Source organism: Myotis yumanensis, unplaced genomic scaffold (genome assembly GCF_028538775.1).
Source record: "Myotis yumanensis isolate MYYU_CA2020_CCGP unplaced genomic scaffold, mMyoYum1.0.hap1 SCAF_11, whole genome shotgun sequence".
NCBI lineage: Eukaryota > Metazoa > Chordata > Mammalia > Chiroptera > Vespertilionidae > Myotis > Myotis yumanensis.
Genome location: NW_027223762.1, coordinates 59,735,717 through 59,761,910, shown reverse-complemented (window position 1 = coordinate 59,761,910; position 26,194 = coordinate 59,735,717). Strand labels below are relative to the sequence as shown.

The window sequence follows — 26,194 nt, the reverse complement described above, 5'->3', positions numbered from 1 at the left end:
GCCACAATTTCCTGAAATGGCTATAAAAACTTCCAACTGCTTATGTGTATAAAATCAGCTTTATTTCAATTTAAATAACACATAATTGAAGCAACTACAAGAATCCTTGTCTTCTATTTAATCAGACAGGAATGAGATTTTTTAAAATGTCACAGGCCACTCTTTTCCCTGGATTTGCTTTGGAAGTAATATTTTTATTGATTTTAGAGAGGGAGAGAAAAACATCAATCAGTTACCTCCCTCTAGCACCCTCACCAGGGACTAACCCACAAGCTAGGTATGTACCCTGACCAGGAATCAAACCAGTGACACACATGCACGGGATGATGCTCAACCTCAAACAGCCACACTGGCCAGGGCTGTTTTTATTTTTAATATAGTAAATATCAGTGGATAATAACCTCTGGGGTTCTTAATTTTTATAGTGTAAAAGGTTCCTAAGATCTAAGGAAAATATCCTGAGAATCATCTAATTTTACGCAGTTATTCCTCAAAAGCAGAAGGCAAGAATTTGGAGTAGAAAGCTTGCAGATCTGGATCACAGTATCAGTGTACCCAGTTGGTACATTTCAATCCCTCCTGTGCTGCCTCCTTTGGGGGGCAGGAGGAGGGAGAGTCTACAGATCTTGAGAAATTTCTAACCTTGGATCTGCCCCTGCAGCTGTGTTAGTTTCTGCAGTGGTGGTGATATCCGGGTAGCAAGAGATGGGGGCAGGTATACTGACTAAAGAGAAGTTACCGCCGGAACCGGTTTGGCTCAGTGGATAGAGCGTCGGCCTGCGGACTGAAGGGTCCCAGGTTCGATTCCGGTCAAGGGCATGTGCCTGGGTTGCGGGCACATCTCCAGTGGGAGATGTGCAGGAGGCGGCTGGTCGATGATTCTCTCTCATCGATGTTTCTGACTCTCTGTCTCTCTCTCTTCCTCTCTGTAAAAAATCAATAAAATATATTTTAAAAAAAAAAAAAAAAAAAAAAAAAAAAAAAAAAAAAAAGAGAAGTTACCTAACCCCTCCTCCTCCACACTGGCTGAAATGGCTGCCTGTGACAGCCCAACAAACAGCCTTGTCCTCCAGAAGTATTCCTTCTAAGCGAGTTCAGTGGTTAAAAAAATAAATATTTTTGGCCATGGGGCCTTAGGTTAACAAAAGGAAATTTAATTTGGAATCACTGGAACAACAAATGGTTTCTTCAACTTGTTTTATTAGAATGTCTGATTGTGTAATCAAAGAACTACCAAGAACATGCATAAAAATACTGTACAGATTATGCTTAACAGCTACACGACACCTGCAGACACTGGATCCAAAGTGTGGATGGCAAGGTAGCAAGCAGAAAACTAGAGATGGGCTGGGACGGCACCTGCGTTGACTGCCAGTTCTCCCAGCCAACAGACCTGGTCTCCATAGCTGTGATCCCGATCAACTGTACAAGTTTCAACTCTATGCAAAGGCAAAGGCCTCTGCACTCAATCCGAGTCGCTGTCTGTCTCGGCTTCTTTCACATCCACACTGAATTTGTATTCCTGGTCACATCCCATGTAAGCGTCACTCATGAAGTACAGAGTGTAGTTGTGGGCACCAGTGGCCGGGGCCACGAAGTCAAGCTTCACCTAGAGAGAGCAGGCAGTAATCAGGGTGGGCGGGACACAGGGAGTGCTCCCGCCTGCCTGTCTGTCTCAGAACAAGTGCTGGGCCAGTGGACACTCACCTTGGCCTTCTGCTGCAGAGTCAGCCTCTTGATGGAGATGAGGCTATTGGACTTGGCATCTCCAATCACCACCCACCAGCCCTCTTCACGTTTCTGCAGTGACCAAAAGCCAAGAATTTCAGCACATAAAAGTTGACAGCTATGCAATACTTTCAACAATAAAGACTTTAAAAAATAAAATGAAACTTGACAGCCATGAGACCATGAGAATGGTTACAAAAGTAGGAAAACAAAAACCAGATAGAAAACTTTCTAAAATTTCCTCATGAAATATAATTTGATAAAACAGTTCATTTGCCCTAGCCGGCTTGGCTCAGTGGATAGAGCGTCAGCCTTCGGACTGAAAGGTCCCAGGTTCGATTCCAGCCAAGGGCACATGCCTGGGTTGTGGGCTCCTTCCCTAGTGGGGGTGTGCAGGAGGCAGGCAATCAATGATTCTCTCTCATCATTGATGTTTCTATCTCTCTCTCCTTCTCCCTTCTTCTCTGAAATCAATAAATATATTTAAAACACACACACACACACACAAAAAAAACCTGAGTTCACTTGAGATACCTTGTAACAGTTTCAAAATCTAAGTAGCAAATGGACTCATTTTTTTGGTTCTGGCCCTTCTCCATTTAGTACTTGCCCCTGCATCCAAGATTCCAGTGTCAGAGATCGAGACTCTCTGGCCTGGCAGCTTTGAGCCCTTCAGACACCCCTTTAAGGCACATGTGCCAGACTGACTGACACATAAATGGGGAGAGGAGCCTGCCCCAGAGAGCATCTATCAAGACACCTGCTGCCACTCCACTGTGAGAAAGCGCAAGAATTCCAGATCCCAGCATCATTCCTCAGAGCGTATTAAACCAGTTTGTAAAATTAAACTTAGTATATCTGGTTTCTGCTTTTAATCTTTAAAAGCATATTCTGCCCTGACCGGTTTGGCTCAGTGGATTAGAGCGTCGGCCTGCGGACTGAAAGGTCCCAGGTTCGATTCCGGTCAAGGGCATGTGCCTTGGTTGCGGGCACATCCCCAGTAGGGGGTGTGCAGGAGGCAGCTGATCGATGTTTCTCTCTCATCGATGTTACTAACTCTCTGCCCCTTTCCCTTCCTCTTTGTAAAAAATCAATAAAATATATTTTAAAAAAACACAAAACACATCGTAGCCCTAGCTGGTTTGGTTCAGTGGTGTCGCCTGCAGACTAGGGTCCTGGGTTCAATTCTGGTCAAGGGCACATGCCCAGGTTGTGGGCTAGATCCCTCCTAGTAGGGGGCTTGTGGGAGGCAGCCAATCACTGATTCTTTCTCATCATTGATGTTTCTATCTCTTTCTCCCTCTCCCTTCCTCTCTGAAATCAATTAAAACAAAAACAAAAACAAACACACATCTTGGAACCATTTAATTTAAGGTTAAAGACAAATATGTTTCAACAATCACAGATTGGCAAGACTGTTCAACTGGTATTTTTAACAATGACCAGTCATCTAAACTGTCTTAAGGCAAAAAAACATCAACGGCCCTAGCGATTTGGCTCAGTGGATAGAGCATCGGCCTGCGGACTGAAGGGTCCCAGGTTCCATTCCAGTTAAGGGCACATATCATGGTTGGGGCGTGTGCAGGAGACAACCAATCAATATGTCCCTCACACATCGATGTTTCTCTCTCTCTCTCCCCCTCCCTTAAAAAAAAAAAAAAAAAAGCAATGTCCCCATTAATTCTCAGTATATGCTTCCTGACTTCATTATTACTCTAAACGTCTCTCCCCAGTGACAGTGCACCCTTGTACTCTAACTCTACCAGTGGACAAACGGCCTCCAGTAGACATCTGGAAAAGCCAGCTACCAGGACATACCTGTGGGAAGAGAGGTGCAATCACGGGACCTGTGACTTCCTCCTCTCGCTCCAGCTGTACCAGCACCACAACGGGCCCGCCACTGGTGGGGAGAAAGCAGGGTAGCACATCAGCACCAGGACAGTGGAATCACAGCACATCAGCAGGAACCCCAGGGCAGGGCACCTGGCCTTCTGACTCACCTGCGGATGCCATCCTTATCCACCACCTCGTAAGAGAGCTCAATATTAGGGTAGCGGTTGCAGAAACGGGCCACGTCTGCCATCTGGCCGTCAGACAGCTGAAGCAGCGCGTTTCGCTCTTCATCCTCCATCTCCATGATGTCGAAAACACTCTCCACTCCCTGCAGTGGGCATCCAGAGGTCAGGAAGAGAGAACACTTACTAACAAATGAAACGGCTCCAAGTGGCTGCTAATTCCCACCCTACCCTATCAGACACCTACAGACACGGCTTCACACAGAGCACAGCCGCATGCGTCAGGCTCTCTAGCATCTCAGTGTATAGCACCTTCAGAGAAACCAGACAGAACCAGAAGTCTCCCCTCCTGTGACTCCCCACCTCACCCCAAGTCCAGGACACTCAGCTCTCAGCCTCACCTTGTCTGTGCAGCGTTTGATGTGCTCTGAGGTGAAGTGCGGCAGCTGCTTCAGGTATGAGTCCTTGGACCACATGGCTTGGGTGACCATCTGGGCCAGTTCCATGGCTGCCAGAGCAGGACTGAGCCACCCATTGCTGGAGAGGACATCCACACAGGCCTGGATGAGCCGGATCGCCTGCGTGGGGGAGGAGCACGAGAGCAGGTAGGGTTGAAACTGCTACTTCACAGGCCCCTACGGGCTCTCCCGACCACGCCCACACGGCACTGACTCTACCTTGCTAAGGATCTCCTCGGTATCCGACTGCAGCTCAGCACTCAGCTGCATGCGGGACAGGTGAGCCTGCAGGAGCAGGTTGGTCTTGACATGCGGGTCATTAAACTTAGGGTTGTTCAGCTTGTGCGGGACCTTCTGAGCCAACTGGAAAGCACAAGAAAAACAGCCGGTGATGAACAAGCGACCCAGCCTGAGACCAGCTCTCAGGCCCAAGGCACCATCCATCCCAGGCTCACAACCCCTCAAACTCAGAGGGTGGCAGTGGAGGTGGGTGACGGGGGTGTGGTGGGATTTTCTTGTGTTGACAGATCTGTGTGCTCTGGGCACATGGGCCCTTCTCCTGACGCCAAGGTGCCCTCACCTGCCGCAGGAGGTTGTCCTCATGGTGCCGGATGGGGATGTTCTCATACTCGGCCGCATTGGAGATGATCTCGATGAGCCCCCGCACCTTGGTCTTGGCATTCAGGGACATGCTGAAGAGCTCTGACAGACACAAGATTTGGGAGGAGTCAGAAGCAGCAGAAAGGAGCAGGGAAGAGAGTTCACTGCCTGGGCACGTCTGCCCTGGCCTGCAGTATGTCCCTCTAACAGACTCAGGCACTAGAAGCCTGCCATCTCCTCCCGGGTAGCTGCACCCCTTCGGAGCGGGCTCCCCACAGACAGACAGCAGCCTTTGCTGGCCCTCACCTATGGTTGTGTAGTTGATGTAATAGTAGGCGGCGATCATGCCCAGGTTCAAAGGTGCCACATCCATCTCGTCCTCTATGCTGATGCACTTGGACTGCTCCAGGTCACTCAGGGTCTGCTCCACCAACTCTGACAAGTGGTCAGACAGGTGGCGGTGGGAGATGCCTGTGAAGGAGAGTGGTTGGTGAGGAGTTGCAGGGAGACGGCCAGCGAGGGCTGAGAAAACCACAGAAGGACAGTGTGCTCCAAGGTGTGCTGACCCTGCAGGTTGTAGTAGTTGGGGTTCTGCGTCATGCGGCGGTACAGAAAGGTCCAGGTGAGGTAGTCCACGGCGTCCTGCTTGTTCTCAATGGTCTTGGTGACAATCTCAGCGTTGAAGTGGTCATGCATGCAGTGGTCCAGGTGAGACTCCACTGGCAAGGGCTCGTATAAGAACTTCTTGAAGAAATCCTGTGGATTGGGGAGGGGAGATAATACTAGTCAATGACACCCTGGTCACAAAGAAGAGATGGACCTTGTGTGACAGACACAGCCAACAACAAAATAGAGGAAAGCAGCTGCAAACAAGTGAGCTAAGTCTGCACAGGAATGTTTGCCTGTTCCCACTGGCATCAGCGGTTATTCTCACAACGAGACAGGGATACACAGAGTTGTGCAAGCTGAGCAGCACAGGAGGAAGAGGAAGATGGAACCAGCCAGACGAAGACCAGGGACACAAGAGCTCCAAAAACAAAAGGCTACAAAATTCCTTGGGGTTGAAAGGCTTATAACAAAGCAACGTGGGCAATAAGAGAAGCAGCTGACAGAAAGAACGGAGTAACTAAAACCTCCATGAGAAGAGGAAAGCCTGTGTTCAGAGGCCAGGACTGACCTTTTTGGAGCCCTGGCACATGATGACACAGCGCCCCTCGTCATCCTGCAGAGGTCGGTTGGCATGCCCCACCATCTGAAGCACGTCATAGATGGGGTAGTCCACGTACCTGGTGAGAGGGGACAGAGGCAGAGTGCATCAACACAGGGACCTCACAGGAGGCTGTCCCTCCCCGGCGTCAGAATTAAATGCAAACATGGGGAGACCTGGGCACATCACAGCAAACACTGGGTCTATGGCTTTCTGTGCTGAGGCACCAGTTTCACTTGCAGTTTTTGAGTTGTGACTTTTTTTTTCAGGATCCTTGATTCAAAGCTACAAACCCATCTAATGGCAAAAGCAAAGTAACTTCCTAATAAAAAGATCACATATGTAAGTCAAGCTGCCCAAACTTAACAGCTGTGTATTTCTTAAGTTATCAAGTCACCTGACTTAAGTCCAAGCCTACAAATAGGTTCAGACATTAAAAGTAAAACTCATTTCAAAAGCAATCTGCATTTCAGGAAAGATTATTATCAAGTTAAATTATTTGAGCTTTTCCTGAGAAAAAGCAAATCTTCTACTTCTTGTCACCCCAAGAGTATGTGACCTGGACCAAGTCACTTTCCCAACCTAAAGAACAACAGGTTTAACTACATAATCCCTAAGGTTCCTTCTGGCTCAAACTCTCTGGTTCTCCTCTTTTTCTTTTTTAAGAAAGATATAACAAACTGTTTAATACACTAATGACTACAGTCATGTTTCAAATAGATGCTATAAAGCTGTGTTGTATCATGGTCCCTGGTTCTCCTCTTACTGCAACCTGGGAGGATGGCTGTAAGAGCCAATGTGAGCCTACGTTCTGAGACTGAAAACTTTCCCCAAAACTGGGCTAAACTGGAACTCAGCTGGCTGTCGACAGCCCCAACACCTTTCCTCCATACAGTTAGTTCCTGGATTTGCAGGTGTCCTGTCTATTTTGCGAAAGGCTCCCCTAGCGCCGAGCGCAGTGGGACTCACGCGTGAATCTTGCCATTGTAGTACTGGGTGTCCATGATGATCACCAGGTGGGCGGCCACGCTCATGCCCCAGCAGAGACTCCGAGAAGCGACCACCACCTGGATGGCGCCTGCACAGAGGGGAGGAGAAGACTGAGTGCAGGGCTCCCTGGCTGAGGCAGGGGTTTACCTGGTTTCAGAAACGAGAGCAAAGCTTGCTGGGAACAAGGTCTGATATGCCTAAGAAGGCACATGCAGTACTACAGGAGGTGGCTCCTGACCTGCTTGGGGGACTATCCTAGAGGCGAGGTAGAACCCTGAAACAAGATTCCCAGCACAAGGGAAGCTAGGCTTAGACGCCTGCCTGACTGGCCCTGCTCACTGGTAAGTGCCAATTCAACCATGGGCTGGCTCAGCTATGGCAGCAAAACTGAGCTGTCTTGAGTGTGCCCCAAACCAGACAGACTCAAGGCTTCAATCTGATAAGAAGCGATTCTGGCAGGACCATCTCCCCTGAAGCTCCACCACTGCCAAAATGGTAATACCATTTACCTATCTCTGAGGTCTAACGACATTGGTAAGTCTGATGTCCATGGAAAACCAGGTCTAGAAAACCAGGTTCTGAAATGATATAGCCTTGTGTTTCCTTGTTGTCTCTCTAGTAAGTAGGAATAGCATCTGTCCCACCGATACGACAAGATTATTGGGGGAACTGAATGTGATATCAGGTTCAATACACAGTGTAGTACTTTGAAAATGACTAGTGTGCTGCAGGGAACTAGCACCCACACCCTGGAGTTGAAAGCAGCCCAGCGTGGCCTGATTGGCTCAGTGGTTGACCATCGACCTATGAAACAGGAGGTCACAGTTCGATTCCCGGTCAGGGCACATGCCCGGGTTGTAGGCTTGATCCCCAGTGGCAGGTGGAGGAGAACATGCAGGAGGCAGCCGATCAATGATTCTCTCTCATCATTGATGCTTCTCTCTCCTCCTCCTCCTTTCTCTCTGAAATGATTTAAAAAAAAAAAAAGAAAAGAAAGCAGACCACCTACACATCCTGGCAACAATAATCTCACTCTGAGCCACCAGGCTCCTCACCTGAGCTGAAGAGCTGCTCCACCAGGCGCCGCTCCATGGGGCTGAGCCCCTCGTGTAGGTAACCCACACCATTCAACAGCGTCTCCCTGAGCGTGTTGTTGCTCAGCTTCTCCAGGTACGGGATCAGGTCCTTCTCGGTGCAGTGCAAGAACCTGGGCGGCATCAACACTGGCTCAGTTCGAGAGGTTCCAGCCCCACAAACACCCTCCACTGTGCAGTCACCCGGCCCCTAGCCAGAGGGGGGCTAATCCCACCCTCATAAACAAACCACCCTTCACGGTGGGTCAACCTCCCATGACCCAACTTCCCTTGGCCCCACCCACAGAAGCCAGGCCAGACAAGAGGAAGTGGACAGAGCCCAGCCCTGCCCACCTCTGCCGCTGGATGTCTGCTGCACACGTGCTGAGGATGTCGATTGCAGTGAGGCGGGTCTGCTTACGGGACGGCACAAAAACGATGACAGGCTTCTTGGGCGAGTGCTTGGTGATTGCATGGTACACGGGCTTGGCCATGGACAGCAGGCGAGTCTGTGTGTGGCTGATGTTAAAGCCCTAGCGACCAAGGAAAAGAGAGACAGAGGTTACAAGACCTGGTACTCTGCACAGGAGGCCACGAGGAACAGGAAGAGAGGGTCCTACCTGGATGTGGAGCTCCAAGGGCACAGGGCGCACATTCGGGTGGAAGTTGAAAGTGGACGTGGCACTGCATCCCAGCCAGTGGGCCACATCCTTAGCATTTGAGAGCGAGGAGCTAAGTGCCACAATGCGAATGGGCCGCTCAATCTGGGAGGAGATATAGCGCATCCGGGAGCAGATCACTTCCAAAACAGGCTGGGAGAGAGGACAGAGGGAGGAGTCGCCACAGGCCCAGGTGCCACCCTCGGCCCTGAGTTACCCTTCATGCACAGCCCAATGCCCTCAAAATGATGTCCTAGTTCCTCCTCTGATTAGGGCTCCCACCTCTTCCAATCAGCTAATCTCCAGTAAGATTGCCACAGTAAGTTCACACCATTCCTTTGAAATAAGGTGACAAGAAGAGTCCTTCTGGGAAAAGTCCTAGTCCCTGACCCCAGATTCAAACATGAGACCCAATGCCAAGGCCATTTGGCCAGTGGCAGCCCCTTCTGTGCTCCAAGGTCAGGCCATACCCCATTCTCGCCCCCGATGAGGTGGACCTCGTCCACCACGAAGAGGTTGATGTTCTGGACGTTCTTGCGCTGCTTCCAGCGCCGAGAGAGGATGTCCCACTTCTCAGGGGTACTGATGATGATGTTGCCTTTGCCCAGAAGCTTGAGGTCTGTGCTGGTCTCGCCCGTCAGAAGCACCACCTTCTTGCTGAGCCGGTCCTGGAACTTCTCGTACCAGTCCATGTACACCTGGCAGGCAGGAAGAGGGGGCCAGAAAGTGTGAGGCCCGGCCGGGCAAAAGTCCCTTTATTATGAGAAAAAACTGAGGAGCCAAAGGGAGAGACGTGTTGCTCTGTAGCTCCTGAGCTACTTTACAAGCCACACCAACTTTTAAGCAATGGGACGCTGCTCTTCAGTTCACAGATTGAAGGAATGACCAACAAAAAGCAAATGGTCCTGCCCCAAATAACCCTACAGATTTAGAGCCTTAAAAGAAGCTTGACCTGGACTCACAGATGGAGACAGCCTTTGGGAAAGCACGGAGGTGGCGGTCCATTGCTTACCTGCTCTGCCAGCGCCTCCATGGGGGTGATGTAGACACAGCGCCCCTCCGAGCTCTGCAACAGCATGCGCAGGATGGCGAACTCCGCACAGATGGTCTTCCCACTGCCAGTGGGTGCTCCCACAAACACGTTGTCATCACTGTTGTACACTGTGTTAAACACTGCAAACCAACAGAGCAGCACCGTGAAACCCAGGAGGAGATGCAGAGCGCTCATCATAGAGTCAGCAGGAGCACTGAGGGGCGACGGGATGCAGCCCCTCCCCAGTCGGGCTGCCTGTCAGTCCCCTCATGGGTCTCCCTCCCACACAGAAGGAAGGGGGGGGGGGGGTTGTCAAGATCAAGAGTCCCAGTCCCATGCCCAGCCAGTGTGGCTCAGTGGTTGAGCATCGACCTATGAATCAGGAAGTCTCCATTCGATTCCCGGTCAGGACACATGCCCGGGTAGCAGGCTCCATCCGTGTGTGGTGCATGCAGGAGGCAGCTGATCCATGATTCTCTCTCATTATTGATGTTTCTATCTCTCTCTCCCTTTCCCTCTCCCTTCCTCTCTGAAATCAGTAAAAATTTAATAAGTAAAAAGAGTTCTGGTCCCAGGGAGACTTGTAGGACAAAAGCAGAAGCAAAGCAGGCCGAGTCTCTTCTGCCTTATAGCCCAGACACAGAGCAAAAGGGCCCTGGCTACCTTTCTCTACCTCTGATGCTCTCACGTTTCCTAAAAACAGCCTAATGTGGAAAGAAGGAAACAGCCAAACCCCAGCATTGAGACTGGGTGAACATCCAAGTCCTGTTTATTAGCTCATTCAACTGGGCATCTCTCTGCCTCAGTTTCCCGATCTGTCAAATAGGACACTGACAGTAATATCTCACATAGCAAATCCCCCATAGTGTTAGTGGAAGGAATAAAAATGTCCATGATGCCCTCAGAACACACGTGTGTTCTGTAGACGCCTGGTGTACAAAATGTTAAGAGGGAGGCCTCAGTCAACACTGGACAACGGCCAATACTTGAGTGTCAGGGCAGGCAGTCCCCTGAGCTTGAGAAATGACAATGCACCATGACTGATGAGACCCTGCCCCACCAACCCTCCTCAGTGAGACACGCAAAGAAGCAAAGCAAATCTAACCATCAAGGATTTAGAGGGGCGAGGGGCGACGGGTGTGCTCCATCAGCCGGCGCTGATGGGCTGCCATGCCAGCCAAGACCTGAGCACACTGCCCTTCTGGCCCAGGTAACATCTTTCTCGGTGGCCTTGCCAGGCCTCCAGGGGAACCAACACACCTACCTTGGGTCTGGATGGGGTTGAAGAAAGGAAATTTATCTTGGTAAAGGCTCTCGAAGGCGCTGTTTCTTAAGGCAGACACGGGCAAGGGCTGTAGGTCCAGAAGTTCAGTGGGAGGTGGGTATTTCTCTGGCAGGATCAGGTGTCGGAAGGAGACCGGAAGCTGAGTCTCACAAGCTGCCAGGAGAAAAAGCAGGCAGTCCTCTTCACCTAACGGCTCCAGATCCCCTCCGGGCACCCTGGAACCCCAGGCAGCATGTGCTCTCCCCCAACCAGCTCATTCCTAAAACCGCCGGGAAGGGCCTGTCCCTAGGGGGCTGTGCAGAGGAGACACTCACAGAGCCAGCGGTCAGACACCACGCGGATGAAGTACTGAGGGGGCAGTGGTTCAAAGACAGGCACAAAGAACGTAATGAGGTGCTCATCCTGGGCATACTTGGCCTTGAGTAGAAAATACTCATGGTGCAGTATCACCTCACTGTCCACATCCTCCACCAGAATCCAGAATGCCTCGGACGAACCATGGACCTGAAAGCATGCACAAGCAGGAGCGTGAGCAGCACCTCCAAGACAGCTCTCCTCAAATCACGCTGAAGCCAGTCCCTCCACCAAGCGAGAGCTTACCTTTTCATCCCACTGGAAGTCTGGCGTGATGGTCAGCTCCACCTTCAGGGTGGAGCGCGTGATGGGTTGCAGGTGCACCGACAGCTCCAACTTGGGGAACAGGTGAACATATTTGTGGATGGTCTTGCCCATCTTCGGCATGCGAATGAGCTCCCCTGTGAGGACACAGAGGGCACAGGGGCTACAGCCCAGCCCACCAAACACGGGCCACCAGGAAGGAGCAGATTCTACTCCAGTGTGGCAGGCTGTTCCCTTCACTCTCAGTGGAGCCCAAAGGAGTCAAAGGCCAAGACCAGGGGCGGGCCCAGTGCTTGAATGGGCCACGAGAGGTGACCGGGACATTAGGCACAAGGCCTAGGACCTGCAAAGTATGAAAGCTTAGAAAGACAAAGACATCTGGGCTGTAAACCAGGCAGGTGACAGTTTCCCACACACCTATCTCATTATGATTCAGGTCATACAGACGCTCAAAGGGGAAGTTTTTCTTCTCAATCTTCTTCACTACTTCCTCAGGGAGTTTGCGGAACTGACGCAGCGGACACATGGACTGCCACCTATCCAGGAAGAAAACAAACTATTTAACCCCTTGTGCACGGCCTGTAACAAACTGCCCTCATCGTGGCTCCCGATAGGTGAGCTGTGACCACACAAGACACAGCTGTTAAACACATTAGAAACTGTGCCAGTTGTGGGACCTGAGAGCCAACCCTCACCACCACCCTGTGCCCACTCCCCGGCTCCACCCCTCAAAGTCTTTTCTCTTCTCAACTTCCCCAGGGGCATGTCCCATTTCGTGCTTCAGGACCAGAGGTCATGTGAACTCCCACCACTCTCAGCCCGGGGAGCCCAACATGGGACCAGCTGTGAGCACCCCGAGTCCTTACATGCGTTTATCGATCATCTTGCAGAGATTCAGGGTCTTGTCTGTAAGTTGTGCCCAACCTCGGTTCAGGACAATTTCAAAGATGGCCCGCATCAACCGGCCCGCCGACTGGAGAAAGATGAAGCATTCCCTCTGTCCCTACTCTGCAGCTTAACTGCCTCACTCTGATGCAATCAGCCCCACCAACTCAAAAACAAAGTCCCTCACCCTGACTGGTGTGGCCCATTGGCTGGGTATCATCTGGTGTACTGAAGGTTATTGGTTCAATTCCCGTTCACGGCACATGGCTCTATCCCCAGTAGGAGTAGTACAAGAGACAGCCTATTGATGTTTCATTCTACTATGTTTTTCTCTTCCCTTTCTAAAAATCAATAAAAAATCCAAAACCAACAAAGTCCCTCTGCAACTACTCTTTCCCCCTCTATACAGTAGGTGCTTGCTAAACACAGACTAATTAGAAAAGGCAGCGTGAGCTCACCATACATTTTAACCTAAAGCTCAATGTGATTTTAAAGCTTTGAGCCCATTTAGCATTTAGGGCTCCAGCAAGAATAAGATGCTAGTGACTTGCTCTCAGAAGTAAAGTTTAACAAAGAGTAGTTAATAAAGCTTTTCATCAATTCTGGGCAGTGGCCACAGAGGGAAGTCCTCTCTAGGGAAGCCGCTGCTGTGTGTGGCTCTCTATGGAGGCCTCACCACTCTCTCTCGAGGCCTTACCTTCCTGCACGCCCAAGAGCAGAGAGACAGAGCAGCTGTATCACACACGCGTGAACCAATGAGCCTGCCAGGGCAACCCCAGCACTCCCTCCCTCATGTGTTTAGCCCACGTTCTCCAAAATGCACACAGCACATGGGAGCGAACTGTTCAGCCCCCTCTCCCAGCGGTACAAGTCCGCCCTCACCTGTGTGACATACACCATGTCAGCCATCAGTGCAAAGCCCTCCAGTTTCAGCTGTGAGATGAAGGCTTGGAGAAGCACGTTGATCTGAAAAAGCAAGGTTAGCCAGAAGGCAGCCAATTATTGGATAGTCCAAGGAAACAGATCACATTCTGCTCTAGGCATCAATGCCAGGTAAGATCTTCTACAGCTCTTGGTTTAGACATTAAGTAACTTGCTCCATATGAAAAGAGCGCGCGTGAGAAGTCTGCTGGGAGAACCAAGCAGGCTAGCCAAGCACAACCCCCATCTTTCAGGAAATTCTGAAACCCTCACCTAAGAGAGGTGCTGGGCTTACCTTCGCGCTGGGTTCCTCAATGCTCTCCTTTACGGGAATTGGCACCCTCTCCAGCAGCTTCTGCAGTTCCAGCTTCTCCTCCTGCCACGGGAAGGAAGCAGGTCAAGGGAAAGCCAGGTGGCAGAGGAGAGAACCCACACAGTGATCTGGAGATGAGTACCAGGTACCCGTCCCAACGTGCCGTAGCCGCACCTCTCTCACAGTGATGTTCTTGAACTCTGAGGACAACGAGAAGACTCGGAAGAGCTCAATCTCGCTCAGAGTGGGCTTCAGCAGCTGGTTGTAGGTCTGCACTGTGTCGTTGGTGATGTAGTAGTGGCTGGCTATACGGCCCAGTTCTGTCACCTATGAAGGAGGAAGACACAATCCAATGCTGAGCTTCGACCTCTCATTGCAAACAACAGGTGCCCACTGGGTGAACACATCACAATACAAGTCCCTGGCCCAAGCACATGAAGAAAGATGGCACAATAATCTGCCCTATAATGAACTGATACCCACAGAGAAAAGACAGATAAATTAGCCACCTCCACTCAAGTTACAGAAAAGAGGCGCTGACAGGCTTGACTGTACCATTTTAGGAGTTCCTAGGCTCAATCAGCACAGTGCATACTGCAACCTGCTTTCTACTGTTCCAAGCAATGAGCATGAGCCAGTGCTCAAATTAAGAGTGGCCTGAACAGGTCTCCTGGTACAATGACTTTGCCAAGCCTCCACTTCCACCCCTCAGCCCTCACCTGGAAGTTGCCTGTCTTCTTATCATACTTGACCAGGTTGTTCTTATCCAGCATCAAGGCAGCAGTATGCACCAGGTCCAGCCGGCGCTGGTCCAGCAGGGGGTCTCCCTTGAGGTCGTCATGAGAGATGCCGTAGAGGGTTGGGGACCGGAGCATTCGGATATACAGGTAGGCATAGCCCAGCCAGTTCACTGCATCCTATGAGAGACAGCCGTGGGTCTCAGCATGGAGGACTGGTGTCCAGATGAAAAGCTCCCATGGATTGTTAGAAACTGACTCCCAACTACAAGAATGTTTATCTTATTACATGTCTTCTGAGGGTTTATAATATTTCATCATGAAAAAGAGGGTCCTTTCTAATATCTTTTTTTTTTTCTAATATCTTAAAACAAGTGGAAATGTCAGTCCGCAGCACCACAGAGACCATCCACTCCTGGTGCCCTGGCCTCTCTGGAAAAGGCAAGAGGCGCCAAGAGCAGCGCCCTCCCTACCTTTGCATTCTGGACATTTCCCAGCACGATTTCCGCGTTGAGCATGTCAGGCAGCTTTGATACCATCTGGCTCTCAATAGGAAGCTGCTGGTTGAGGAGGGACAGGTAGTACTGAAGCTCCCCATGTGATGTGATGAGGATGCCTTCGCCCTTGGTGTCATACTGCGGTCTTCCGGCTCGTCCCAGCATCTAGGGCAGAGACAGCAAACCAAGAGGGCTGTGGCCACAGGGATGCTGGAAGGGATTCCAGGCTTCTCCTCACCTCCCATCTGCCATATTTTCAGCATACTTGCATTTTACTTACAAGGTACTCTTCCCAACCCAGAATACACACAAAGGACCTGTACCTGCAGAATGTCCAGTGCTCCCAGCTCTGTCCAGCGCCCCTTCTCTGGACTATACACCTGGGTACCTTTAATGATGACTGTATGTGCGGGGAGATTCACACCCCAAGCCAGAGTTGCTGTGGAAACTAAAACCTGTAGATAAAGCAAGGTAATAAGGAAAACAGAGGTCAATATCGCCAACTTCTCTAGGCAACCAGCCCCAGAGCTTCTAGCAGGACTGAGGTGGGTCCCATCCTTGTCAGTGTGTGGCTGGAATAAAGAGGAAGGAGTCCTTGGCACCTCATCTAGTCAATACCCAACCTCTCAAGTTTCTAGAAAAACCTAAGAGGCAGAAGTACAGACCTACAGTAATCAACTTAGGGTTACCAGACAATTAAATACTCAGGCTCCAAGAGAGGGAGTGAACAAGGAAGGCCCTGCCAGAAACAACGAAAAACAGGTGCAAGTGTATGGCACAAACTTTGACATTTTGGGTCTCTGAAGCCTGTGCTTCAGCCACCCTCACCTGAATGTGTTTATCAGCAAAAAGGTCCTCTACGAGTGTCCTGTCCACTCTGGTCATGCCCGCATGATGAATAGCAAAGCCATAGGGCAGCAGATCCTTCAGCTCCAGGTTCTGAGGAACAGAGGAAAACAGGCGGTGAGATGAGCCTCGCTGGGGGGCTCTCCCAAGGAGGAATAAATCTCCTCCCGCGATCCCCTTGCCTAATCTATACCACACAACCACATGCAGACAAGCAACTCAACACAGAAGCACCCAGGTGCAGCCCAGAGGGACTGTCTGGACACCTCGATGGAGCCAGTTCCAGGGAGGGAGGAGGAACTGGCCTGTCTCTCCTCACCTTGCACTGTTCTGCCTCCGTCCGAAGAACTTCTGTGGAGGCGGAGCCCTCTCTCAGAAACAGACCCAGAGTGTCCTTCTCCAGGCACATGTCCCGAATGGCCCTGGCCGTCTTCCCAGTCTCCTTCCGGGAGTGGACAAACACCAGCACCTAAGCAGAAACCAGGTTTGTCACAGTCAAAACACAGCTCACACAGCACCAGCAGCAAGATGCAGAGGCTGCAGCAGCACAAGCGAAGCCACGGGCCTGAGGAGGAGCCACGGCAGGAATGTACTGGCTCAGAAGCCTCATCATGGCTATAAGACCCTAAGAGAATGAACCACCCAGTCCAGTGAGAGTCCTGCGCTGGGAAACCAAACTAACTGCCAGCAACATCGTTAACAGCAAGTTTACATACAGCGAGAATGCACACTCAGGAATCTCAAGTAAGAATTTGTGTGCAGGCACCTGGTAAGATTCAAAGCCACTTGAAGCATGTGTCTGCAAAGTAACAACTAAAATATTCATGACATGACGGGCCCTACCCTTTATACAAACACGTTATAAATTCAATTTCTTTAACAGTCAGGATGAAAGCACCATTTTGTAGGAAATATAGTCCTCCAAGTATTTAGTGCCAAGAAAAGATTTGCCTCTTCACTAAATTCACCTCCTCGCCTAAATGCAGTGCTTTTTATCAGACAAAAACAAATACATAACCTGTTACTTTTCCTTAGTTTTTAGTCTTCGTTAACATGCCTAAAGTAAGTTTGCAATTAAAAAATTACATCCTGCCAAACCGGTTTGACTCAGTGGATAGAGCGTCAGCCTGCGGACTCAAGGGTCCCGGGTTCGATTCCAGTCAAGGGCATGTACCCTGGTTTCGGGCACATCCCCAGTGGGGGGTGTGCAGGGGGCAACTGATTGATGCTTCTCTCTCATTGATGTTTCTAACTCTCTATTCCTCTCCCTTCTTCTCTGTAAAAATTCAATAAAATATATATTTTTTAAAAATTACATCCTACTTTCTAGTAAAATGCTCCCTCCACTACTAACTTTCATCTTCATTTTTACTGTTACACTTTTAGTATAAGCCGCCCAGATCTGTTTCAGAAGGACCCTGGGTCACGCAAAGAGACAGATTGATTATCTGCACCTGGGGACTTCTTTTCTGGGAGATTTTAGACTACAAATTCAATTTCATTAATGGCTCATAGCACGAGTCAGATTACCTGTGTCACCTAAGTTATATCATCTTGGCACCAAACTGTCTGAAAAGTCTGAGCACAGGTACTAGTAGTAGTTGGTAGTTTTGAAAAAAATTGAGCATTTCTTCCAGGTTGTCAAATTTATGTGCAAAAAGTGTTCAGAGTATTCCTTTATTTGCTTTCAATGACAACAGCTTGTGTAATATCCCATTTCATTTCTGATATTGGTTTTTTGTATTGTCTTCTCTCTTTATCTTTGTCAACCTTGTCTAATTATCAGTAAATCAAGAATTTGAAAGAACAGAATTCAAAAAATGGTAAGAAACCACACACAGACCTGATTTTTTCCTGCATGTTCCATGATCTTCTCGTAGACTATTTCATTCATGATCTGGAAACGCTTGATAGCCTTTTTCTCTGTGATGCCTACGTAGGTCTGTTCCAGAGGTACTGGGCGGAAGCTAGAAGTTCAACAGTTAGACAAATGAGGCTTTGGGCACAAAATATTGAGAAAATAAACGGTCCTCTTCACTGCCCAGGAGCACTAGTCCTCTTTTTCAGGTTACACCACATCAAAATCCAAAGGCCCTTCCTAAACCTAATCCAACAGAGCTCCTTGGCAAAGGGAACATACAACAGGAAGGTCACCTGGCTAAACTTCTCATACCTATTATCAAAGTAGAAGAGGCCCTTGGCAGGATCAACACGCAGAAATGTGGCCACATCTTCGTAGTTGGGGAGGGTGGCGCTCAGCCCAATGAGCCTGACTTCCTCTTGGGTCATCTCAATGTTTCGGATGGCCCTGGCCACCAAAGCTTCCAAGACAGGACCTCTGTCATCATGGAGGAGGTGGATCTCATCCTGAGAAAGAAGAGAGAAATCGCCTCTAGGACTAGAGAAATGGAGCCCTTTCCTGAGAGCAGTCTCGTTTTGTAGGCACACACCTAGTATGCCAAATACAGATAAGGGGATCTCAAGCTGGATAAACCAGTGATGAGACAAAATCCACCATGAAACACCCCCAGAAATAACATGCTCTCCCACGAGCTACTTTGCTACCATTCAGTGAAACGATGCTTTACCGCAAGGAAATCTGATACTTCAGGTAAAGTGGTTCATAACTTCACTCAAAGGTGTATTTCTTTACTGCAAATGAAGCTTCTGATCAAACCACATTTATATCAAATAAGACTTCACCTCTGGTGAGATTTCACCCTCACCAAGAACAAAAGATATTGTGCATCAAATGGTGGATCACAGGGCAGAGCTTCTTAAATTTCGGGACACAAACCAGCAGGGGACCTTATTTTTTTTTTTTTTTTTTTTTTTTTTTATATATTTTATTGATTTTTTACAGAGAGGAAGGGAGAGAGATAGAGAGTCAGAAACATCGATGAGAGAGAAACATCGATCAGCCGCCTCCCGCACATCTCCTACTGGGGATGTGCCCGCAACCCAGGTACATGCCCTTGACCGGAATCGAACCTGGGACCCTTCAGTCCGCAGGCCGACGCTCTATCCACTGAGCCAAACCGGTTTCGGCCAGCAGGGGACCTTATTAAAATCACACTGCATTTCAGTAACTGTGGATGAGGCACAGTTTTCTTTTCTTTTTTTTTAATTTTTTTAATTTACTTCAGAGAGAAAGGGAGAGGGAAAGAGAGATACAAACATCAATGACTGGCTGCCTCCTGAACACTCCCCACTGGGGATTGAGTCAGCAACCCAGGCACATGGCCTTGACTGGAATCGAACTCGGGACTCTTCAGTCCACAGTCCGACGCTCTATCCACTGAGCCAAACCAGCTAGGGTGGGACTGTATTTCTATTAAGACTGAACAGCTGCCCTGACCGGTTTGGCTCAGTGGATAGAGCGTCGGCCTGCGGACTGAAAGGTCCCAGGTTCGATTCCGGTCAAGGGCATGTACCTTGGTTGTGGGCACACCTCCAGTAGGGGGTGTGCAGGAGGCAGCTGATCGATGTTTCTCTCTCATCGATGTTTCTAACCCTCTATCCCTCTCCCTTCCTCTCTGTAAAAAAAAAATATATATATCTAAAAAAAAACAAAACACTGAACAGCAAGGCTCCAAAGCAGGAGTCGGCAAACATTTCCTTAAAGGGCCAGAAAGTCAATACTTCAGGATTATGGGCCACACTCCATTACAAATATTCAATTCAATCATGGCAGCACAAAAGCAGCTATAAACAGTAGCTAAACAATAGGTAAGGCTGTGTTCCAACAAAAACCAGCAGCCAAAGCTTGCCAGCCCTCCCCTGGATCACTGAACATCACATGAGCTCTCCTTTCTGCTTTCCCAGACAACATAAACTACACTCACACTCCGGCATTGGTCCCGGGTGCTTCGGCTTCTATGGAACATAACATCCTGACTCCTCACTCATTCCCTCTGGGAATGGGCTATTTGTTTATAAAGTTCTTGGATGTTCTGGGAGGAAACAATTAGTTTTTCGTTTGCCTGTTTACATCTCTCTCAGAATATTTCAGACATAAAAAAGATATAAAGAATAATATGGCAATCTCTGTGCACCTACTGGGAAATTCTCACTGAAGTGCAGACTGTCATTTAATGGTAAAAGCAATGCTGACAACAGGGCTCATTACAAAGGCCAGTGACTGGAGACAAGTTCCTGAACCAGACTAGTCTCTGCGCCCCAACAAGTGCCCCCTGCTTACCAGAATGATGAGCCGCACAAGCTGGGTGTAGGTACGCTCCCCACCCTTGCGGGTAATGATGTCCCACTTCTCAGGGGTGCAGACAATGATCTGAGTGGCACTGATCTCCTCCTTGCACAGCTGGTGGTCGCCAGTCAGTTCTGCAACAGTAATGCCGTATGTGGCCAGGCGCTGGTGGAGGAAAAGCAGGTCAGGCAAGAATGCTTTCGGGGGCGTTAGCACCAAACTGTCTGGAAGTCTGAGCACAGGGCATTGGCAGTAGGTACCAATCCATCAGGGAAACAGCAGGTGAATTAGATCGATCTAAGAACAAATCCAAGTTTACACTTGGGCAAACGAAGCCAAGGCTCTCTGGGAGCTCCGCACAAAGGGGGAAATGGAAACGTGCAGATCACAGGACCTGGTCTAGCAGCAGCAGGTCTTTATCAACCCCAGCCACATGAGGGCCACAGAGCTACTCCAACAGCGCCCAGGAGAACTGGAGAAAACTGCTATGCAGAGGGTGACAGAAAGACGACACACCCTTGTAAAGGACAGAATACATCAAGGACATTCTTGGTTCAGAAACACTCTGTACTTGGGTCAAGTACCACCTTTGAAGTGGAAACGCCATCTGAGGCACTGCAGAGACGCCCTGATACAGGAAGCAGTGACGCGCCAGGCCCCCTGCCCTGTGACGCTGCAGCATCTCTGGAGGAGCCCCACTCTTACCTTCCCAAAGCTGCCCACCATCTCCTGCACCAGGGAGCGCATCGGGGCGATGTAGATGATCTTGAAGTTGTCCACGTTGATAGTGCCGTCCGGGTTAATGTGCTTCCCGATCTCGCGGAGCATGCACATCAGGGCCACGTTGGTCTTCCCGGCGCCCTGAGACAGAGACCAGGGATGAGGAGGCCCGTTTACTAACTCCTGTGGACTTACCACCGAAACAGACTAGAGCATGTCCAAAAATTTTATTCAACCATTTAACATCTCTCCAATCCAGAATGAAGAAGTGGGGGTATGGGTGGAGATGAACCTCTTGCCACCAAAAATAGACACCACATTCCACAAGAAAGCCGCAGCAGGCAGTACTTACAGTGGGGGCGCACAGTAGCAGGTTCTCATCTGTCTCCAGGGCGGCCCGGTAGAGCTTACTCTGGATCCGGTTCAGCGTCTTGAAGCCCTCAAATCCAGCCTGGGCGTACTTGGGCAGCTTCTCCACCGGAAGCAGTTGCTGAAAGAAGAAAGGTATTCCTACTGAACTGGCAGCACCTGAGCAGGCCGTGTTCTCGTGGGGTCTCCAGGACTACATCTCCGGGCAAGCTCCCTATGTACTCCCCATTGAAGGCTAGACCAGAGGGGTCAGTATTGTCCCCTAGGCTAAAAATCAGAATGGAAAAGCTTCCACTTCCGGAATAAACTGTCTACGAGACAAGGCCACATGGGGTCAATGGGCTCAAATCCAAATGGGAAGGGAGGTGAGCTGAGGAGAAAACCGAGAGAAGCAAGGAACTCACTTCCTCGGAGCCAAAGGGCTTGGGCTTCAGAGCAGGTACGTGCACCTCTTCGTAGCCTTTGCGCTGGCGCCGGAAGGACCCATCCGGAAGCTGACAGCGTTTGTTGGCCATGAAGTGGCTCCCTTGGGTAAAAACCAGGTCCTCCAAGTCCAGAACCTGCCTCGGAGCCAATGCCTGACAGCAGGAAAAACAGAAATACAAAGTGAGGAGGCCGAGCAAATGAGCTTCCACCCACCACAGCCCTGGCAAGGGCCGAACACCGACCTCCCCGCCCTGGTCCAGATCCATGGTTTCCAGATCAGTGTCCATGCGGGACTGCCGCACGCGCTCCCTCCGGGACCGCTCCTCCTGCAGTGAGGAAAGAGAAAAAGGTTGGTGATTTATGACCACTCCAGGTTCGTGTCCTTCTCAGTCCCTCCTTAGCTGAGCTTGACTCATGGGTGCTGACCAGCAAATCCCAAAACAGAAAGACAGCCCTTTATGTTCAGATACCTGCCCCGGGGGCCACCAGATGATGAAAGCAAGAAACGGCTTTAAAGCAGCAATGCATAATGCACAAACAGGAAAGGGCCTGCAGTGCTGGTCTCCCAACCACACCAATGTGAATTTGTCGGTTCTAATCTATACCACTGACAAACCTCAAAACATTTAGATAAATCTTTAGTTCTTCATCTTCCAGTTAGTAGGCATTTCGCTTTATGCTGCAATCTTCTAACTGATGTCTCTTTTCCAAAGCAAACACTCTAGCCCCGGACTCAGACAGAAAAGCCAGCCCAGCCCTTACCCGGATCAGATCCTCCTTCTCCGTCTCGTGAAGTTGGTAGAGGAACTTAGATAACTCTGGATCAGCTTCCATCTTTCCCATGATCCTTTCCTTTTCAGCTTCACTCTGTGCACTGGCCAGCAAGGTGCAATATAAAACTGTCAACAGCAAAAGGAGAAGAGAAGGTGAGAGGCAGTGAATCAAATCAACCTTCAACCTTGGAGTAGAAGGGAAAATGAACGAAACACATGCTGAAGCTATGAAAACAATAGCCTCATGACACACGTGCACACACGCTACAGAAGGGCCACTGTGACTCACTCATCATCCTGTGCTGCCGCAGCACTTTAATAAAATCGAAAGTATTGAAACCGAGCAGGAGCACCAGCTGGTTCTCACACTCGCGGTCATCACTGGCCGTCTGCAGAGAAGGAAACATCAGGATTAAAGGCACAGACATCTGCTCCATACACTGTCCATCCCCTAAGATACAGTAAATGCAAAAATATGACCTTAGCCATACCTTTAAGATTTCCAACACTTCATCTGCCTTCTTCTGAGATACAATGGCATCATCATAGAAGCGACTGAGCTGCCGCTGCAGCCAAAACGCATCAATGTCCCGAGGGTGCAAATCCTTCTTCTTAGAACTCATCAGTTCACCAGAGGCTACAAGCTGCACAAGTAACAGACATTGAGCTCCCACGACTATCTGCCCCAACTACTTTCTCATTATCCTGCAAAGCAGCTCTACTAGCCACCCGTAGCCCACCTCTGGAAAGAGAGCTTTCCAGGAGAAAGAAAAGTCTGCTATCCTGAATTTGGGAACACACCAAACTCATCAACATATCTCATCCATACATGCCCTTAGGAGGGAGGACGACTGACTAAAATCAAATAAGGAAACCAAGACACTAAATGTTTATTACGGCCCACACTATAAAAAAGGAGCTCAAGCCCGGCTGGTGTGGCCCAGTGGTTGAACATCGACCAGGAACCAAGAGGTCAGGTCGCCTTCAATTCCTGGTCAGGGCACATGTCCAGGTTGCAGGCTCAATCCCTAGTAGGGGCAGTGTAGGAGGCAGCTGATCGATGTTTCTCTCTCATCAATGTTTCTATCTCTCTATCCCCCTCCCTTCCTCTCTCTCTAAAAAAAAAAAATCAATTAAATAAAAAGGGAGCTCACTGATGTAACAGGACCTTGGTGTGGGAAAGGACCTGGCCTACAGCAGTGGGCAAGAGCAGACTATACTCACATTAGCTGAGAGGGTGCAGCGCACCACAGCCTCATCCCCTTCCATGTCATCATCGGACGCCTCTTCTCGAACCTCCCCATACACATCTTCATCACCTTCCTGTGGAAAGAGCCGAAACCCAACCCATGATTTGGAGCTGATTCTGACATCACCACAGAACCTCTCCCGAGTCACTTAAGATTGGTTAGCACAACTGGGACCAGGTCCAGCCTTATCCAGAGTACATTTAATGGAATAACCTCAGTACACAAGTACTCTTAAGTCCTTGTGGCATGGCTTCATAAGGTGCGTCTACTCTCTTTTCTGCTTTGTCCACAAAGGCAACCAACTGGACCCCAATCTCTCATAAACACACAATCAGTATTTGTAAAAAAGAGCTAGCAGCTAGCAGGACGAACTCTGCAGAAGCATGCTTGGACCCAGAAGTGCAGACCACACTTGGCTTGCTCACCAGTCTTTACTCACACACTAGCTCACACTACACTGTGGACTCAGCACAATATTATGTTTAAAGCAGGCACTTAATAATAAGTATATGTTAGGTGAGTGAGTTCTACAAGCAAAGCATTCTTTCAGGTCCTTGCTACTTAAACTCTGAAATTCTATTACTTGTACTGCAGGAAGAGGCTTAGCAGTCAACTATTTCACTCCATCACATTGATAGTGAAACTGAAGCAAAATGACCTGCCCAAGATACAGGACCAAAATTCAGACCTCCTGACTCCCAGCTTGGTGCTCTGACTCTTCTGTGCTGCCCCTTCTTCCCATCCTAGGATATGATATTCCAAGGCCAGCATATTCCCTTCTTGAGCCAAATTCAACCACTGAGAATTTTAGGGCAACTTTGCAAAGATTTTGAAGAGCCCCCTTGTTTCTGTTTAGTTATAGTCAAGAAATTATGATTAGGTCATAAACCTTAGTGGCTGCTGCAACCGTTACTTAAAACAACCATACAAAACATGCCCATTCTCTTGGGCAAATGTACATCTTTTGAAACTGGCAGTAGGACACAGCACTGACCAGTGGGACATAATCACAATAAGATTAAAATGTGGCAGCATACTCCTTCAGTATATCTTTCTTTTTGCTGATGCACTTAGTTTATTTTACATTACTGCATTGATTTATAAGTTTAATTTGCTCTATAAAACCTGAAAAGGATAATTTCAAAAAAGAAGAAGAAACTAGGTCCATTTGTTTTATGCTCACCTCCTCATCAGACTCAAACTGTACATTCACACCGTAGGTCTCATCAATGTTGTCATCTGAAACAAGGAGGGATTAGAGAAACAGGTAATGAAATGAGGCACTACAGAGCACATTTCTCCCCAAATACCTGACTTGCCTCTCCTCAGGACAGATCTCAGGTCTAAGGACTCACAGACACTTAAGGATCAACATAAGAGAGCCATCTGCCCTGATTGGTTTGGCTCAGTGGATGGAGTGTCGGCCTGTGGACTGAAAGGTCCCAGGTTCGATTCCAGTCAAGGGCATGTACCTCAGTTGCAGGCACATCCCCAGTAGGGGGTGTGCAGGAGGCAGCTGATAGATGTTTCTCTCTCATTGATGTTTCTAACTCTCTATCCCTCTCCCTTCCTCTCTGTAAAAAGTCAATAAAATATATTTTTTTTTTAAAAAGAGAGAGAGCCATCTGTACTGCCACCAATGAGGGCTCCTCTGACCAGCCAACCTTGGATGTGACCCTGCTCTGCTTGCTCAACCACTTGAGTTCCCCAGCTCTGCCCAATTTCCCCCCATCCTATATAATAAAATCCTAATATGCAAATCAACCAAACGCCAGAACGACCAGTCACTATGATGTGCAGGAGCTGCCCCCTGGTGGTCAGTGCGCTCCCACAGGGGAAGCGCCGCTCAGCCAGAAGCCGGGCTCCTGGTGAGCACAGCTGCAGTAGTGGGAGCCTCTCCCACCTCCGTGGCGGGTGGATATCTCCCAAGGGGTCCCTGACTGCGAGAGTTCACCCTCCTCCCCCCACCTCACCTCCCAGTGCCCAAATGTCATGCACCAGGCCTCTAGTGTTCTATACAATAAAAGGGTCCAGAGTAAGAAATGGGTTCTGTTGTAGGGATTCTGGTATCCATCAATCATAACTCCTCAAAAACACCAAACAGGTTATGGGAACTGACACATCCAGGTGATTTAATGACTGAAGCTAGAAGTTCACATTTAAGGGTCATCAAGCAATCAGTTAATATGAGCAGGACATAATAAGCTCGGTTACCCATATTCTGGATTTCCTTGTCTCCGCCATAGTCTGTGATCTTCTTGCCCAAGTTCACCAGCACATGGTATCTGGTATCATCTGTCTGCCCCAGCAACAGGTCAATCTCCTTTCTCCTTTCCTTGTCACGAAGCTTTTCATTCTTTAGGACAGCTAGAACTTCATCAGCTGCCCCACAAAGAATATCACGTGGCTGGTTGTAAAAAAAAAACAATAAAAACATTTAGAACAATGAGATGCTGCACACCACAGTCCAGCTTTATGTGATAACTAGATGTGAAGAGTCACACCCCTTTAAAACCCGTATAGGAGATTCTGATCAGTTTCATTAACATTAATAAAAAATGCCACCAGTGCCCGCCAGTGTCGC

The 26,194-nt window shown here is 49.2% G+C and overlaps 1 protein-coding gene and 1 long non-coding RNA gene across 2 annotated transcripts in view; both read right to left on the bottom strand.

Moving 5' to 3' along the window:
- Nucleotides 1–1,182: 1,182 nt before the first annotated feature.
- The window catches only part of LOC139020111 (U5 small nuclear ribonucleoprotein 200 kDa helicase), a 37,541-nt gene continuing 12,529 nt past the window's right edge, over nt 1,183–26,194 (bottom strand). Inside the window, exons 4-45 of the mRNA XM_070429732.1 lie at nt 25,825–26,017; nt 24,794–24,849; nt 23,585–23,683; nt 22,852–23,004; nt 22,650–22,749; nt 22,350–22,486; nt 21,830–21,913; nt 21,566–21,739; nt 21,145–21,282; nt 20,778–20,933; nt 20,067–20,237; nt 18,039–18,232; nt 17,709–17,832; nt 16,185–16,334; nt 15,848–15,958; nt 15,343–15,474; nt 14,996–15,184; nt 14,505–14,702; nt 13,960–14,112; nt 13,768–13,848; nt 13,434–13,517; nt 12,533–12,639; nt 12,084–12,202; nt 11,649–11,803; nt 11,363–11,552; nt 11,028–11,201; nt 9,743–9,903; nt 9,201–9,428; nt 8,692–8,883; nt 8,426–8,604; nt 8,054–8,205; nt 6,978–7,086; nt 5,979–6,087; nt 5,368–5,557; nt 5,108–5,272; nt 4,782–4,903; nt 4,421–4,564; nt 4,145–4,321; nt 3,729–3,889; nt 3,547–3,628; nt 1,708–1,800; nt 1,183–1,609 (exon numbers count right to left, since the gene is read on the bottom strand). Coding sequence (XP_070285833.1) covers nt 1,466–1,609; nt 1,708–1,800; nt 3,547–3,628; nt 3,729–3,889; nt 4,145–4,321; nt 4,421–4,564; nt 4,782–4,903; nt 5,108–5,272; nt 5,368–5,557; nt 5,979–6,087; nt 6,978–7,086; nt 8,054–8,205; nt 8,426–8,604; nt 8,692–8,883; nt 9,201–9,428; nt 9,743–9,903; nt 11,028–11,201; nt 11,363–11,552; nt 11,649–11,803; nt 12,084–12,202; nt 12,533–12,639; nt 13,434–13,517; nt 13,768–13,848; nt 13,960–14,112; nt 14,505–14,702; nt 14,996–15,184; nt 15,343–15,474; nt 15,848–15,958; nt 16,185–16,334; nt 17,709–17,832; nt 18,039–18,232; nt 20,067–20,237; nt 20,778–20,933; nt 21,145–21,282; nt 21,566–21,739; nt 21,830–21,913; nt 22,350–22,486; nt 22,650–22,749; nt 22,852–23,004; nt 23,585–23,683; nt 24,794–24,849; nt 25,825–26,017 — 6,030 coding nt within the window. The 3' untranslated portion in view covers nt 1,183–1,465. The remainder of the gene's footprint in view (nt 1,610–1,707; nt 1,801–3,546; nt 3,629–3,728; nt 3,890–4,144; nt 4,322–4,420; nt 4,565–4,781; nt 4,904–5,107; nt 5,273–5,367; nt 5,558–5,978; nt 6,088–6,977; nt 7,087–8,053; nt 8,206–8,425; nt 8,605–8,691; nt 8,884–9,200; nt 9,429–9,742; nt 9,904–11,027; nt 11,202–11,362; nt 11,553–11,648; nt 11,804–12,083; nt 12,203–12,532; nt 12,640–13,433; nt 13,518–13,767; nt 13,849–13,959; nt 14,113–14,504; nt 14,703–14,995; nt 15,185–15,342; nt 15,475–15,847; nt 15,959–16,184; nt 16,335–17,708; nt 17,833–18,038; nt 18,233–20,066; nt 20,238–20,777; nt 20,934–21,144; nt 21,283–21,565; nt 21,740–21,829; nt 21,914–22,349; nt 22,487–22,649; nt 22,750–22,851; nt 23,005–23,584; nt 23,684–24,793; nt 24,850–25,824; nt 26,018–26,194) is intronic.
- On the bottom strand, nt 18,233–19,173 carry LOC139020115 (uncharacterized). The gene is made up of 2 exons (XR_011473192.1): nt 18,926–19,173; nt 18,233–18,673 (listed from the first exon to the last, which is right to left on the bottom strand). It is a non-coding gene; the product is annotated as an uncharacterized lncRNA (long non-coding RNA).